General features: G+C 44.6%; 1 protein-coding gene across 5 annotated transcripts in view; it reads right to left on the bottom strand.

Annotated features, from left to right (window-relative positions):
- Positions 1-17,543, bottom strand: part of LOC112217911 (cadherin EGF LAG seven-pass G-type receptor 2-like) — an 86,028-nt gene that overhangs the window by 23,834 nt on the left and 44,651 nt on the right. For all 5 annotated transcript variants that reach the window (XR_006078743.1, XM_042296609.1, XM_042296611.1 and 2 more), the window contains exons 4-6: positions 9,462-9,577; positions 9,223-9,311; positions 585-742 (exon numbers count right to left, since the gene is read on the bottom strand). Coding sequence is in view for 4 of the 5 variants with exons in the window: in XM_042296609.1 (XP_042152543.1) it covers positions 585-742; positions 9,223-9,311; positions 9,462-9,577 (363 nt within the window). In the remaining variant the exon portion in view is untranslated. The remainder of the gene's footprint in view (positions 1-584; positions 743-9,222; positions 9,312-9,461; positions 9,578-17,543) is intronic.

Genomic DNA, 17,543 nt, shown 5'->3' with positions numbered 1-17,543 from the left:
CTTCTATACCACAAAATATCATTATAAACACTGAGCTCTGCTTCTATACCACAAAACATCATTAAAAACACTGAGCTCTGCTTCTATACCACAACACATTATAAACACTGAGCTCTGCTTCTATACCACAACATATCAATAAAAACACTGAGCTCTGCTTCTATACCACAACATATCATTAACACTTAGCTCTGCTTCTACGATCTTGGCTTCTATACCAAAACACATCAACACACTGGAACAGCATTTATTAAATATTTATCAGCTTGTATTTTTCCAGGGAGGAAAACAGATACACCTCACTGAACTAAAATATGTTTACAAGCTGGACGTGACAGACTTAATTAAAAAATATATAATCTGTACCATAATGAGAGCCCTGTTTTGCTCAGCCAATTGGGATTTCTCTTTTGCTCTTGGCGTCACAACAATAGTACACTAGATCAAGAGTAAGTTCAGCTTGTGGCAATTTTAAAACTGAATTCATGGTTTCAAAAGGCTTTTACTCAACTCTACTATAATTGCAACTGTTGGCAAATAACAGTGCATAGTGAAATACTAGTAAGACCCTCCCATTCCCTTACTTTTTGGATCCTGATTGGCTGCCCTGGGCAGAGCAGGTGTAGTTCCCAATTACATGACCAAATCGCAGTGCCACTGAGGTGTCACAGTTGTCCACGGTTACAACGACGACCTTCTGGTCAGAGGGACCCTGGGGCATGCTGGCCTGGTTTAGGATTGGCTGTGAGGAGAGAAGAGGAGTTGTTGAGTTTGGCTCCAGTGTTATGGTGAGAGCACCTACAGCAGATGAGTGGGGGGAGCGGGAAGTCACCTGACATACTACTGTAAATAGCAGCACATGGTGATAGGAGTTTCTAAATAGTACAGCATTTATACGTTATGCTACTCCTTCCTAAATGGGCGATACTGTATGTGTTTGGGAAGAACGTGGACATACATACAGTATGTAGTGTTTGGTTATGGATGGCTAGATAGATTGAGAGGGACAGGAAAGCACACATTACGCTATAATGAGCCTTCTGGGACTGTTCAGAGGATTCTTTGAAAATAAAAATCACAGGTGTATCTCAAGGACTGCTTGATGCTAAAAATATGCTGAGACTCTAGGTTTCTTCTTCAAGTTACAAAAGGCAGGTAAATGTGTGGAAGTTTATTTTTTGTCTCAGAATATCCAATTTATTGTTTGTATGTGTCACTGTCAAGTATTTTTGGTTGCTCAGCACATAAATAGATTGCTTGTCTGTCTGAAGGTAGTGTGAAGTTATGCCACACATCTCAGTATATCAGTGTGATCATAACCAATCCTGTCTAACAAGGTGTCAAAAACTCAGTAATCACACTTAATTTTTTACTAAGCGTAAAAACTAGCATTAAAAATCAAAAACACTCACCATCTACTTTGTCATTGAAACGTTCACCCCCAGAGAAGGATTTTCTCAAGTCAAGAGCTTCAAGAAGCTTTAACAACCCTAATGAAAAGTTTGAATAAATTCTGAAGAGAAAAGTCAGCCACTAGCTTTTATATTCAGCCCTACAGTTTTCTGGAACATCATCCCAATTTATCTCAATGTTTTCAGTGCTTCAATAATTTAAAGCCAAACACCCACAGTTCAAGTCAGAGGCTGACACATAACCAACAGCACACACACGGTCGGAAAAGCCCTGCTCAACAGCACACACACGGTCGGAAAAGCCCTGCTCAACAGCACACACACGGTCGGAAAAGCCCTGCTCAACAGCACACACACGGCGGAAAAGCCCTGCTCAACAGCACACACACGGCGGAAAAGCCCTGCTCAACGGCGGAAAAGCCCTGCTCAACAGCACACACACGGCGGAAAAGCCCTGCTCAACAGCACACACACGGCGGAAAAGCCCTGCTCAACAGCACACACACGGCGGAAAAGCCCTGCTCAACAGCACACACACGGCGGAAAAGCCCTGCTCAACAGCACACACACGGCGGAAAAGCCCTGCTCAACAGCACAACACGGCGGAAAAGCCCTGCTCAACAGCACACGGCGGAAAAGCCCTGCTCAACAGCACAGTGACGGTCTTCTTCAGCACAAAGGATCTCTTTCATTGTGTGAGGAATCAATAGAGGGAGAAACAAGACAAGGAGGGGCGGAGGGGTAGAATAACGATCCCATCAATAAAGGTCACAACCTCTTTTCAAACACAAGCGTTTCCCGAGGTCACACAGAGCTCATATAGACCGTCAGCCCGGTTAGAGCTTGTGTCAGCAGTGGCTAGCAACACTGTAATGAGAGGGGTAACCACCACTGACCACCATCCCACTGTTGACTGACCAGGCCTGGGCACTGAGCTATGGACAGAGCATATAGGAATAGTCTCCATGTGCAGTGTGGTCTTGTGCTGAGCGATGTCGATTATTTTTTGTTTTTTAAACAGCTAATTTACCAACATCGGTTCAAATATTTGAATTCCATTACTTTCCTTTTTTTTCTGTGAGCTCAAGCTCAGTCCTTTAGAGAGAAATCAGATCAAGCCCGAACTGTGCGATGTAGATTGGAGTTGTAGATTCCAACAGGCCAATAGTCTACATAGTTTAGTGCAGAAAACATTGTAATTAACTACAATGACCATAACCTATTGCGCCGCCAACTTGTCCGGTCTGTGTGGAGCTGACACCGAGGGAAAGAAGAGATGGAAGAATGCGCGATCGAGATGGTCGATCTCGACGTTGGCGATGTCATTTACAAAATAGCCTCCAACACCCTACTCAACAAATTGGATTCAGTTTATCACAGTGCCATGCGTTTTGTCACCAAAGCCCCATATACTACCCACCACTGCGACCTGTATGCTCTCGTTGGCTGGCCCTCGCTTCATACTCGTCGCCAAACCCACTGGCTCCAGGTCATCTACAAGACCCTGCTAGGTAAAGTCCCGCCTTATCTCTGCTCGCTGGTCACCATAGCTGCACCCACCCGTAGCATGCGTTCCAACAGGTATATCTCACTTGTCACCCCCAAAGCCAATTCCGCCTTTGGCCACCTCTCCTTCCAGTTCTCTGCTGCCAATGACTGGAACGAACTACAAAAATCTCTGAAACTGGAAACACATATCTCCCTCACTAGCTTTAAGCACCAGCTGACAGAGCAGCTCACAGATCACTGCACCTGTACATAGCCCAAAACAACTACCTCTTCCCCTACTGTATTTATTTATTTTGCTCCTTTGTACCCCAGTATTTCTACTTTGCACACTCATCTACTGTCAAATCTACCATTCCAGTGTTTTGATTGCTATATTGTATTTACTTCGCCACCATGGCCTATTTATTGACTTTACCTCCCTTATCTCAGCTCATTTGCTCACATTGTATATAGACATATTTTTCTACTGTATTATTGACTGTATGTTTGTTTTACTCCATGTGTAACTGTGTTGTTGTATGTGTCGAACTGCTTTGCTTTATCTTTGCCAGGTTGCAATTGTAAATGAGAACTTGTTCTCAACTTGCCTACCTTGTTAAATACATGTGAAATTAAAACAAATTTAAAAAATGACTTTGAAGAACTACTAAAATAGATATTTTGTCAGACAGCATAGGCAGCAGCTCTATAGAGATGAGATGGTGACTTGGAATGAAATAGCCTAATAAAGTCATCAACTAAAATATTTTATTTACGTAATGTGAATAAAAGATAATCAATGATAAGCAGTAATGGACAGTCACTACCATCATGGGACTTTTAATTGTTTTATTCTGTGTTGTTACAGCATTCAACCCACATTTAAATTTTAATGAAAATAACCTAAACTAAAATTGAACCGACCTCAAATAGCACTAATCGCTCAGTAGCGTGGGCTACTGAGCGATTAGTGTTGCTCTCTCCTGGGTGGTCTGATTGTTGAGAGCTGAGGAATACATGTGATTTTGGGGGGGGGGTTGTGATAAAAAAAAAAGGTATCTTCTTAACAAAAATATAATTAGCAAATTTTATTCATAGCATAAGATCATCATAAATTACACTTGTGATTTGTCTACATATTCCTGCAGAGCCATAATAACTGTCTGAGCCCTTTAATCAAATGGGGCTAAGAATACAGACCAGACAAATGGAGTATAGGTGGACCTTACACACACTGCTGGCATAACACATCTAGACAGCTGTAATATTGTAGGTCATGACAGAGCCCCATCCCTTTTCCAAGGAGCACTGCAGACAGAGGCACTGCCACATCTCCCTCACATGGTTCTCATTCCAACCCTGTATCCTATCCAGTGAGTAGATTAGATTATATCTGCGCTTGCAGCATGCTATTAATACAGCTGTCCCATTGAGGGGCTGTCTGTGAGGAGCTGAATACTAGAGGAGCTCATTGTGGGTCTTGTGATCAAGCTTGGCTGCCTCTGAGAGGATGGAGACTTAATTACATTGTTCCACTGCACTGATCAAATATTAGCCCTCCTCTTTAAACACCTCATCTGTCTCCCATTAGGCATTATTATCGTATCTAATAACTGGCAAATAGGATTATTTGCTTTGCTGATTTGAGTCTGAAATATGTGCAGATGGATTTCATTATTCACAACACACCGGCTACTAGAACGGTAGAAAGAACCTCTAAACCTCTTGACCAAAATGTCTTAATCCTTTAGTTGACCCCTTGTGAGGCAATGGGAAACTAATTTGTTGGGACAAACAAACCTGCAGTGTGTGATGATCTGTTAGAATGGTCACAAACCAAATCACCCGACACGCTCTTTTCCACGGTTCCCCTCAGTTGAGAAAGGTCCGGAACAGACTGGTCCAAATTCTCTGGTTCGTTCACTGACCTACGCATTGGGCCATCGCTCCCAGCAGCAATCATCAGTCATGGCTGTTGACTCTGCTATAATGACTCTCTGCTAATGTCTGTCAGCCGCTCAGTCTGCTACACAAAGCCCCGGCCTGTCAGAGCTGATTGGAGAGCATACTTACTCAGGACTACATAATAACACTGTTCCCCTCATTACAGCGGGGTGACAGGGAAACATGGGAATATGAGTTCATTGTTATCCACGATGACAGGGATGGACAGGAGGAGCATGGGAGCAAACAACAGTAATATTAGGTCTGACTGGAAACACCATAGCAACCAGAGAGGTTAGCCCTGAAGCGCAGTGTCCCGCTCAAAGCCCAAGTCAAAACCTCTCTCGCCTTTCTTTTCCTCCTTTTGCTCCTCTCCCGCCCTGTTTTTCTCTCCTTGCTGGTGAACAGAGAGTGGGGCACCTTCCCCGGGGCCGCATCATTCACTGCCTATGGTCCCTTTGGAGGCCGAGCCCAGCACAAAAGCAGTGGTCATTGCCATTCTCCACACTCCCCCTCTCCCCTGAAAGGCACATTTCAATCTATAATGCCCCCACCTCATCCCACCCACCCCCCCGCGGACAGGGACAGGCCGGGGTGAGCCGGCCGGCGTGAGATACCTCAGAGGGGAGGAGCCATCATTCTACCTCTATGACTCACTGGATCTGGACCAATGAGACAATGCTGCAGCAGCGGGTGAACTTTGATGGGGGGGGGGTTTAGTTCAACCAAAACTCTGGGCAGTTTTCTAGGAAAATGTCCCTTCCATTGGTCTGCGCCTCTGCTTAACATTATGCTAGTTCCATTATTGAGTTCATGTTTGTATTGTGCTAAAGATGAGTAGGAAACTAGCTGGTAAGATATGATAGAAAAGAAAACAGGTCATAAAAGGCTTTAGTGTGAGCGGTGGGCACTCAAGAGGAAGCACTTCTGTAGGTCACTGGAGACTGTTACTGTCTGTTTAATCCAAAAACTACTAGGTCACTGGAGACTGTTACTGCCCGTTTAATCCAAAAACTACTAGGTCACTGGAGACTGTTACTGCCCGTTTAATCCAAAAACTACTACGTCACTGGAGACTGTTACTGTCCGTTTAATCCAAAAACTACTAGGTCACTGGAGACTGTTACTGTCCGTTTAATCCAAAAACTACTAGGTCACTGGAGACTGTTACTGTCCGTTTAATCCAAAAACTACTAGGTCACTGGAGACTGTTACTGTCTGTTTAATCCAAAAACTACTAGGTCACTGGAGACTGTTACTGTCCGTTTAATCCAAAAACTACTAGGTCACTGGAGACTGTTACTGTCCGTTTAATCCAAAAACTACTAGGTCACTGGAGACTGTTACTGTCCGTTTAATCCAAAAACTACTAGGTCACTGGAGACTGTTACTGTCCGTTTAATCCAAAAACTACTAGGTCACTGGAGACTGTTACTGTCCGTTTAATCCAAAAACTACTAGGTCACTGGAGACTGTTACTGTCCGTTTAATCCAAAACTACTAGGTCACTGGAGACTGTTACTGTCCGTTTAATCCAAAAACTACTAGGTCACTGGAGACTGTTACTGTCCGTTTAATCCAAAAACTACTAGGTCACTGGAGACTGTTACTGTCCGTTTAATCCAAAAACTACTAGGTCACTGGAGACTGTTACTGTCTGTTTAATCCAAAAACTACTAGGTCACTGGAGACTGTTACTGTCCTGTTTAATCCAAAAACTACTAGGTCACTGGAGACTGTTACTGTCTGTTTAATCCAAAAACTACTAGGTCACTGGAGACTGTTACTGTCCGTTTAATCCAAAAACTACTAGGTCACTGGAGACTGTTACTGTCTGTTTAATCCAAAAACTACTAGGTCACTGGAGACTGTTACTGTCTGTTTAATCCAAAAACTACTAGGTCACTGGAGACTGTTACTGTCCGTTTAATCCAAAAACTACTAGGTCACTGGAGACTGTTACTGTCTGTTTAATCCAAAAACTACTAGGTCACTGGAGACTGTTACTGTCTGTTTAATCCAAAAACTACTAGGTCACTGGAGACTGTTACTGTCCATTTAATCCAAAAACTACTAGGTCACTGGAGACTGTTACTGTCCGTTTAATCCAAAAACTACTAGGTCACTGGAGACTGTTACTGTCCGTTTAATCCAAAAACTACTAGGTCACTGGAGACTGTTACTGTCCGTTTAATCCAAAAACTACTAGGTCACTGGAGACTGTTACTGTCCGTTTAATCCAAAAACTACTAGGTCACTGGAGACTGTTACTGTCCGTTTAATCCAAAAACTACTAGGTCACTGGAGACTGTTACTGTCCGTTTAATCCAAAAACTACTAGGTCACTGGAGACTGTTACTGTCCGTTTAATCCAAAAACTACTAGGTCACTGGAGACTGTTACTGTCCGTTTAATCCAAAAACTACTAGGTCACTGGAGACTGTTACTGTCCGTTTAATCCAAAAACTACTAGGTCACTGGAGACTGTTACTGTCCGTTTAATCCAAAAACTACTAGGTCACTGGAGACTGTTACTGTCTGTTTAATCCAAAAACTACTAGGTCACTGGAGACTGTTACTGTCCGTTTAATCCAAAAACTACTAGGTCACTGGAGACTGTTACTGTCCGTTTAATCCAAAAACTACTAGGTCACTGGAGACTGTTACTGTCTGTTTAATCCAAAACTACTAGGTCACTGGAGACTGTTACTGTCCGTTTAACCCAAAAACTACTAGGTCACTGGAGACTGTTACTGTCTGTTTAATCCAAAAACTACTAGGTCACTGGAGACTGTTACTGTCTGTTTAATCCAAAAACTACTAGGTCACTGGAGACTGTTACTGTCCGTTTAATCCAAAAACTACTAGGTCACTGGAGACTGTTACTGTCTGTTTAATCCAAAAACTACTAGGTCACTGGAGACTGTTACTGTCCGTTTAATCCAAAAACTACTAGGTCACAATAAAACAAGCGATGGAGACTTTCATTGGACTTGTTGGTTTGTAACAAAGTGATTAATGAAAGAATAATGTCCCTGCTTTGATGGGAACCAAAGACTTTTCCTCCAATGGCCCACGAGATGTTGTGTTCCCTCACATTCTGCTGGCTGAATCTGACATGGCCCTGTTATTATAGACCATGAATAGAATATCCACACTAGGAGGGGGTTGCCTGGCAACAGCTTTATGATGCAAAGTGACTTTCTGAATAGACCAAAATGTAACATCCTGTGTGTTGGTCTGGGGGGGCTGAAAAGGATGGGGATAAGGGACAAGGGGTAGTGGGTTATAGTTCCATACATTCTTCACTGATTGATATGGAAATAAAAAAGTTGAAGCCGTCGTCAAGGAAAAATATCTTGTTTGTATGAGTTCTATTTTCTCCAACATACACACTGAGCATAGCTGTGAAAACATTCCTCCCACCCTTTTCTAGTGTCTCTCTCGCTCTTTATCCATCTGTCTCATCCCCCTCCATCTCTCTAGCTCTCTCTCATTCCTCCTATGTCTGTCTGGCACACTGCACTGTCCCATCAACGGTCCTCTGGAATGACACAGCAGCAGTTCTGACAGGATGCAGCAAAGTGAAAATGTCCACAGAGGACCGTGGGTATTCTTCTCCCAGTGTGGTCCAGCTAGAATCCTGACTCTCATCACTCTATAGACTAGTGCCGTCAGACACTTGATGAAGTACAGCTGATCTAGTATAAATGGATGTCAACGGGACACGAAGTACAGTGTAAAAATCTATATCCAGATCTACAAACACTACACAACATCCATAAATCAATTACCGGTATAAAAGTCAATTGCAGGCCAAACATGTTAAGAAAATATGGTCTTGTATGTCTCATATTTCAAGTCTGTGGTAAAAGACAAACATAATTCAGTTTAGGCATGTACTGTACTGATGTTGGAAATGACCTGCTCTTCGTCCTCCTGCTCAGTGCTTCAGAGTGAGGTCTGATAAAGCCAAGTGGGCCTTTTCAGTAGCCTAGTCTGACTCAAGTTAGCATTTCGCTACACTCGCATTAACATCTGCTAACCATGTGTACGTGACAAATAAAATTTGATTTGATTTGATTTATATGGGGCGGCAGGGTAGCCTAGTGGTTAGAGCGTAAGACTAGTAACCAGAAGGTTGCAAGTTCAAATCCCCTGACAAGGTACAAATCTGTCATTCTGCCCCTGAACAGGCAGTTAACCCACTGTTCCTAGGTCGTCATTGAAAATAAGAATTTGTTCTTAACTGACTTGCCTAGTTAAATAAAGGTAAAATTAAATTTCCCAGACCCAGTAAATCTGTGTTTTGTCTAGTGTTGAACCAGTCTATACTTTATAGGACCACAAGGCCTCGCCCAGGTTTCCCCTGACGTACCTTGTTGTAGTAGTGAACTTGCACCACATGCCACTGGCCATCACTGACACCTCCAAGGATGTAGGGTGACACAGTCGTCTTGGTCTCACCTAAAAAAAAAGAACAAGTCAGCAAAGGTTATTCACACATCATTGGATCAGGGCTCGTACCAACACTTGTCACCATCACATGTGAATATATTAATAACAACTAGATTTGGGATGAATTGGCTGACGTGCACTAACAGAAGCCCCTCCTACCAGCAGAGAAGGTGAGCTGGATCTGCTCGTTAATGATTTCCACAGCGATGAAATCGTGTTTCTCGTTGAAGCGGCCATTGTAGAGTAACAAACCATTTGGCTCCTTTGTGGCAAATCTGGAAGACAGAAAGAAACAGGGCTCAGAGTGTACATTCACAGCCAAAGACTAAGAGTAAACAACAGTCTTTTCACTGAGGAAGGGTCTTTGTGGGGGGGGACTATGTGAAGATGCATTCTGTAAATATAACTTGTCATTGCTGCAATAAATGCATTTTCAACCATTTTCAACCACATTGAACATTCAGTGCTGAAAAACATGTCTAAATGGTTCTGTATCAATATCATGTCTAGAACCCCATCCAGTACCCTTGCCACAAGACAGACAGACGTACAATATACTGACTGACATGCCTTATTATAGCAGAGGATACAGATTTTGAACACACCAGAAAACGTTTTTCCTTTCCCATTAGGTTACTAGGAGGGCATATTGATGCACTGTCCCTAGTGATTCCCCATTGAGGAGCAGAGAGGACAAAATGTAATAATGCTGCAATTTTCCACATATCACTGAGCACCCAACAGGGTTAACCACCACGACCACCGTTCTCTGACAGGGATGGAGAAATGCACTACAAAACAACGTAATATCTGCAGTGTTGGTGTGGAGCTCGACACAGTCCATAAACTCAGACAGCATGCCGTGGACAGTGACTAAACCACAGAAATAGAATGTCCATAGAGCTGGAGGTCATTGTGTTGTTGTCTTTTACTGTAACGTTAATGGACAGTTAGACACATTTAACCAATCCAGTGCACCTCTGGCACCCATCCAGAGGCCACTAACGCTCTCGTCCAACCTGGGATTCAAGGAACGACGTGTTCCAACCGCAGAAAGACCACAGGGCATAGGAAAAAAGACGGCACCAGTTCTATAAAAAAATCTAATCAAAAATCAAATCAAATTTGATTAGTCACATGCGCCGAATACAACCTTAGTGAAATGCTTACTTACGAGCGCCTAACCAACAGTGCCGTTTCAAAAGATAAGGATAAGAATAAGAGATAACTGTAACAAGTGATTAAAGAGCAGCAGTAAAAAATACCAATATATACAGGGGGGTGCCGGTACAGAGTCAATGTGCAGGGGGCATCGGTTAGTTGAGGTAGTATGTAGGTAGAGTTAATTAAAGTGACTAAGCATATATGACAACAGAGAGTGGCAGTGGTGTGGAGAGTGGGGGCAATGCAAATAGTCTGGGTAGCCAACTCATTGGGTCACCGAGTTCTGGGTCACCGAGGTGTCTTAATTTGATTCACCACAAAGGTAAAAAGCTCATGTGTGACACCGTGTTACCTTACATAATGATATTGCCGGCAGTCCAGGCCAAATGCAGAAGTTGCCAGAAAATTATAGAACCAGAAAATCATTTCCCCTCATTCATGTCCCAGGGGACCAAACAGTGGATGTGCTCCGTTTTACATTTGGAACATTCTGAACATCTGTGGGAGAACTGAGATCCCTGTCGTCTGTGTTACTGGTGTGACTCGTTGGCGCTTGTAGTCCGCATCTGCCTGTTCAGACGGAGACCGCGTCAGACCGATGAAGCCTACTTTCTTATTATAAATGAGGGAGAGATTCCAGAGATCTAAATACAGTCTCTCAGGACACTTTCAGAGCACATTGGTAAATGTTGCGAGGCTATGTGTGTGTGTGTGCCAGTGTGTGAGCGTGCATGCATTATCCCAGAGTGTAGCCATGGGGCACAGCAATGCTGACCTGCTTACTGAGGAGAATGATAATCATGACCTCAGACAAGAGGGAAGAGGAGAAAAACAAAACGCACCAACTGATTACAATAGCACTGAATATCTCAAACATGTTCACCCATGACTGCATGGCCACGCACGGCTGCAAAACCGTCATTAAGTTTGCTGATGACACAACGGTGGTAGGCCTGATCACAGACGACGATGAGGAAGCCTATAGCGAGGAAGTCAGAAACCAGGCAGTGTGGCGCCAGGACAACAACCTTTCTCTCAACATCAGCCAGACAAAGGAGATGATCGTGGATTACAGTAAATGGAGGGACGAGCACGCCCCCATCCATTGTGACGGGGCTGTAGTGGAGCGGGTCGGGAGCTTCAAGATCCTCAGTCTTCACATCACTACGGAATTAACAAGGTCCACACACCAACACAGTCGTGAAGAAGGCACGAAAAGATTTGGCAAAGATACAGCTGCACCATTGAGAGCATCTTGACTGGCTGCATTACTACTTGGTATGATAACTGCTTGACATCCAAACGCAAGGCGCTACAGAGGGTAATGTGTACGGCATAATGTGTACAACTTATCTCTACTACTGCACCGCAAGCGGTACCGATGCACCAAGTCTGGAACCAACAGGACCCTAAACAGCTTCTACACCCAAGCCATAAGACTGCTAAGTAGTTAACCAAATAGCTACTTGGAAGGCTTTCCACTAGATGTTGGAACATTGCTGCGGGGACTTGCTTCCATTCAGCCACAAGAGCATTAGTGAGGTCGGGCACTGATGTTGGGCGATTAGTCCTGGCTCTAAGTCGGCATTCTAATTCATACCAAAGATGTTCGATGGGGTTGTGGCCAGGGCTCTGTGCAGACCAGTCAAGTTCATCCACACCGATATCGACAAACCTTTTCTGTATGGACTTCGCTTTGTGCACGTGGGCATTGTCATGCTGAAACAGGAAAGAGCCTTCCCTAAACTGTTGCTACAAAGTTGGAAGGACAGAATCGTTGAGAATGTCAGTGTATGCTGTAACGTTAAGATTTCCCTTCACTGGAACTAAAAGGGCCTAGCCCAAAGCATGAAAAACAGCCCCAGACCATTATTCCTCCACCACCACCAAATGTTAGTTGGCACTATGCAGTCGGGCAGGTATCATTATTCTGGCATCTGCCAAACCCAGATTTGTCCGTCGGACTTCCAGATGGTGAAGCGTGATTCTTCACTCCAGAGAATGTGTTTCCACTGCTCCAGAGTCCAATGGCGACGAGCTATACACCACTCCAGTCGACGCTTGGCATTGCACATGGTGATCTTATACTTGTGTGCAGCTGCTCGGCCATGGAAATCCATTTCATGAAGCTCTCGACGAACAGTTCTTGTGCTGACGTTGCTTCCAGAGACCGTTTGGAACTCGGGAGTGAGTGTTGCAATCGAGGACATTAGATTTTATGCGCTATGCGCTTCAGCACGCAGCGGTCCCGTTCTGTGAGCTTGTGTGGCCTACCACTTCATGGCTGAGCCGTTGTTGCTCCTAGACATTTCCACTTCAAAATAACAGCACTTACAGTTGACCGCGGCAGCTCTAGCAGGGCAGAAATTTGACAAACTGACTTGTTGGAAAGGTGGCATCCTATCAGACGGTGCCACTTTGAAAGTCAATGAGCTCTTCAGTAAGTTCATTCTACTGACAATGTTTTTCTATGGAGGTTGCATGGCTGTGTGCTGTCAGCACCGTGTGGCTCAAATAGCCGAGTCCACTAATTTGAATGGGTTTCCACATACTTGTATGTATTTACCTCAATTACCTCGTACCCCTGCACATTGACTCGGTACTGGTACCCAATCTATATAGCTAAGTTATCATTACTCATTGTGTATTTATTCCTTGTGTTATTATCTTTCTATAATTTTTCTATTTGCTGTGTTGGGAAGGGCCCCGTAAGTAAGCATTTCACTGTTAGTCTACACCTGTTGTTTAAGAAGCATATGACAAATACAGTTGGATTTGGTTTGAAACAGGAAATCTTGTGTTGTTTATTATGGTTAGCATCTAGAAATATTGTTTATTTTCATCTATGGCTTGGCCTTCTTGTCATCAATGAATATGTTTCCAAGGCTTGTGCACACAGCTTCCAGTTCCCCCCCGGACTGAGTGAAATCAACCATAACTGACTTCTCTAGCAATATTATATATGTCACATTAGACTGCCATTAGCAAAGTTAACAACCAGTCTACACATATTGACATGTGTAAGGGCCAAGGGCCATGGTTAAATGGCAAGTTGATGTGACTGTATTAGACATGTGCATTGAGGAAGTCTATAGATGGCCAAACCTGACATGAATACTAACAATGTGAGAGGTATTATTAAAATATGACACAAATGTTGCTACTAAGGCTGTTTCTGGTAACAGACACACTTCCAACTCACAATTTCCTCTTCCTGCTAACTCTCGCTCTACTGTAGTGCAGTCTATAGGCTCCACCTTACTGAGGTTCCCCATGAGAAAAGCCCTTTACCACAGTAACCTGATCAAGCCAGGTTCAGGTAACAGAGCGCCCTGATAGACAGCCTGCTGGGTGTTAGCTGTTATATCCACAGCTTTACACACCATCTACTTCACAGCTCTGGGAGCAATCTGGGAACTACAGGCCAAGGCTTTTAAGAAAGAGATCCAAAAGACTGCCATCTGAGCTACATTTAAACAAAGGCCACCACTTCCATTAAACTCACAAAGGCATATCATTATCACCACTACTCATTAATGGCTAGTTTCAAGCCCTGCCAAGAACTTCTAGAGTGAGAAAACATCACAAATGTATATAAAAAATGGCCATGTAATTTTACAGTGATAGCAACTGGGGGTATCGTCTTTGCTATGATGGGATATTACACCCACGGTAGTGCTGTCAGTTGGGATGGAGCATTTCATTCAAATTAGTGTACCCGTGTCTCATTTACATGAATGTACATCCGCGATCGACTGTGTTCAGTGTTACTCATCTGTTTTATTTAAGCACCACCATCCCCTGGCTACATCGCACAAGATACTAGTCCTTGATGTTGGACTAGAAATACAACTTGCTCTACCTGTATCAGACAAATGACACCATTATGATTTCGTGCTCATATAAAACTGGATGGTCGTTAATTGAGAGTAAATACATGTTCCCAAAATATCAAGGCATACCAGGATGAAAGTCCCCTAGGTGTAGGAGTTCATCTCATATGCGCACGCACATGTAAAAAGGTGGAAAAAGGTCTTGGAATATGGCTGAATATAAACAGTTTAGCTTTTCCCTCCACAAGGAAATCAAACAAGCAAAATGCCGTTAAAGAGACAAAGTGGAGTTGCAATTCAATGGCTCAGACACAAGACGTATATGGCAGGGTCTACGGGAAAATCAAGGACTACAAAAAGAACACCAGCCCCGTCACGGACACCGACGTCACACTTCCAGACAAACTAAAACACCTTCTTTGCCCACTTTGAGGATAATACAATGCCACCGCCGAGGCACGCTAACAAGGACTGCGCGCCCCCCTATTCTCCGTGGCCGACATGAGTAAAACATTTAAACCTGTTAACCCTCGCAAGGCTACTGGCCCAGACGGCATCCCTTGCCACATCCTCAGAGCAGACCAGCTGGCTGGAGTGTCTACGGACATATTCAAATCGCTCCCAATCCCAGTCTGCTGTCCCCACTGCTTCAAGATGACCACCATTGTTCCTGTACCCAAGAAGGCAAAGATAACTGAACTATATTACTCGCCAACGTGCAATCATTGGACAACAAACTAGACAAGGTAAGATCACGAATATCCTACCAACGGGACATCAAAAACGGTAATATCCTATGCTTCACGGAATCGTGGCTGAATGACGACATGGATATTCAGCTAGCGGGATACATGCTGCACCGGCAGCAGAGAACAGCACACTCCGGTATGATGAGGGGGGGGTGGGGGTGGTCTATGCATATTTGTAAAAAACAGCTGGTGCACGAAATCTAAGGAAGTCTCTAGACTTTACTCGCCTGAAGTAGAGTATATTGTGATAAACTGCAGGCCACACTACTTGCCTAGAGAGTTCTCAGCTATACTTTTCGTGGCTGTTTATTTACCACCACAGACAGATGCTGGCACTAAGACCGCACTCAGTCAGCTGTATAAGGAAATAAGCAAACAGGAAACCGCTCACCCAGAGGCGCCGTTCCTAGTGGCCGGAGACTTTAATGCAGGGAAATTTAAATCAGTTCTACCAAATCTCTATCAACATGTTAAATGTGCAACTAGAGGGAACAAAATTCTAGATCACCTGTACTCCACACACAGAGACACGTACAAAACTCTCCCTCGCCCTCCATTTGGTAAATCCGACCACAACTCTATCCTCCTGATTCCTGCTTACAAGCAAAAATTAAAACAGGAAGCACCAGTGACTCGATCTATTAAAAAATGGTCAGATGAAGCAGATGCTAAACTACAGGACTGCTTTGCTATCACAGACTGGAACATGTTCCGGGATTCTTCCGATGACATTGAGGAATACACCACATCAGTCACTGGCTTTATCAATAAGTGCATTGAGGACGTCGTCCCCACAGTGACTGTACGTACATACCCCAACCAGAAGCCATGGATTACAGGCAACATTCGCACTGAGCTAAAGGGTAGAGCTGCCGCTTTCAAGGTGCGGGACTCTAACCCGGAAGCATACAAGAAATCCCACTATGCCCTGCGATGAACCATCAAACAGGCAAAGCGTCAATACAGGGCTAAGATTGAATCATACTACACCGGCTCCGACGCTCATCGCATGTGGTAGGGCTTTCAAACTATTACAGACTACAAAGGGAAGCACAGCCGCGAGCTGCCCAGCGACACGAGCCTACCAGACGAGCTAAATCACTTCTATGCTCGCTTCGAGGCAAGCAACACTGAGGCATGCATGAGAGCATCAGCTGTTCCGGACGAATCTGTGATCCCGCTCACCGTCTTACGTGAGTAAGACCTTTAAACAGGTCAACATACACAAGGCTGCGGGGCCAGACGGATTACCAGGACGTGTGCCCTGGGCATTTGCTGACCAACTGCAGGTGTCTTCACTGACATTTTCAACATTTCCCTGATTGAGTCTGTAATACCAACATGCTTCAAGCAGACCACCATGGTCCCTGTGCCCAAGAACACAAAGGCATCCTGCCTAAATGACGACAGACCAGTAGCACTCACATCCGTAGCCATGAAGTTCTTTGAAAGGCTGGTAATGGCTCACATCAACACCATTATCCCAGTAACCCTAGACCCACTCCAATTTGCATACCACCCACACTGCCCTTTCCCACCTGGAAAAAAGGAACACCTATGTGAAAATGCTGTTCATTGACTACAGCTCAGCGTTCAACACCATAGTACCCTCAAAGCTCATCACCAAGCTAAGGATCCTGGGAATAAACACCTCCCTCTGCAACTATATCCTGGACTTCCTGACAGGCCGCCCCCAGGTGGTGAGGGTAGGTAGCAACACATCTGCCACGATGATCCTCAACACTGGAGCTCCCCAGGGGTGCGTGCTCAGTCCCCTCCTGTACTCCCTGTTCACCCACGACTGCATGGCCAGGCACGACTCCAACACCATCATTAAATTTGCTGACGACACAACAGTGGTAGGCCTGATCACCGACAATGACGAGACAGCCTATAGGGAGGAGGTCAGAGACCTGGCCGGGTGGTGCCAGATTAACAACCTATCCCTCAACGTAACCAAGACTAAGGAGATGATTGTGGACTACAGGAAAAGGAGCACCGAGCACGTCCCCATTCTCATCGACGGGGCTGTAGTGGAGCAGGTTGAGAGCTTCAAATTCCTTGGTGTCCACATCAACACCAAACTAGAATGTTCCAAATACACCAAGACAGTTGTGAAGAGGGCACAACAAAGCCTATTCCCCCTCAGGAAACTAAAAAGATTTGGCATGGGTCCTGAGATCCTCAAAAGGTTCTACATCTGCAACATCGAGAGCATCCTGACCGGTTGCATCACTGCCTGGTACGGCAATTGCTCGGCCTCCGACCGCAAGGCACTTCAGAGGGTAGTGTGTACGGGCCAGTACATCACTGGGGCAAAACTGCCTGCCATCCAGGACCTCTACCAGGCGGTGTCAGAGGAAGGCCCTAAAAATTGTCAAAGACCCCAGCCACCCCAGCCATAGACTGTTCTCTCTACTACCGCATGGCAAGCAGTACCGGAGTGCCAAGTCTAGGACAAAAAGACTTCTCAACAGTTTTTACCCACAAACCAT

Source organism: Oncorhynchus tshawytscha, linkage group LG02 (assembly GCF_018296145.1).
Source record: "Oncorhynchus tshawytscha isolate Ot180627B linkage group LG02, Otsh_v2.0, whole genome shotgun sequence".
Lineage (NCBI taxonomy): Eukaryota > Metazoa > Chordata > Actinopteri > Salmoniformes > Salmonidae > Oncorhynchus > Oncorhynchus tshawytscha.
Note: the sequence above shows the minus strand (reverse complement) of the source record. Positions and strands in the feature narration are given on the sequence as shown.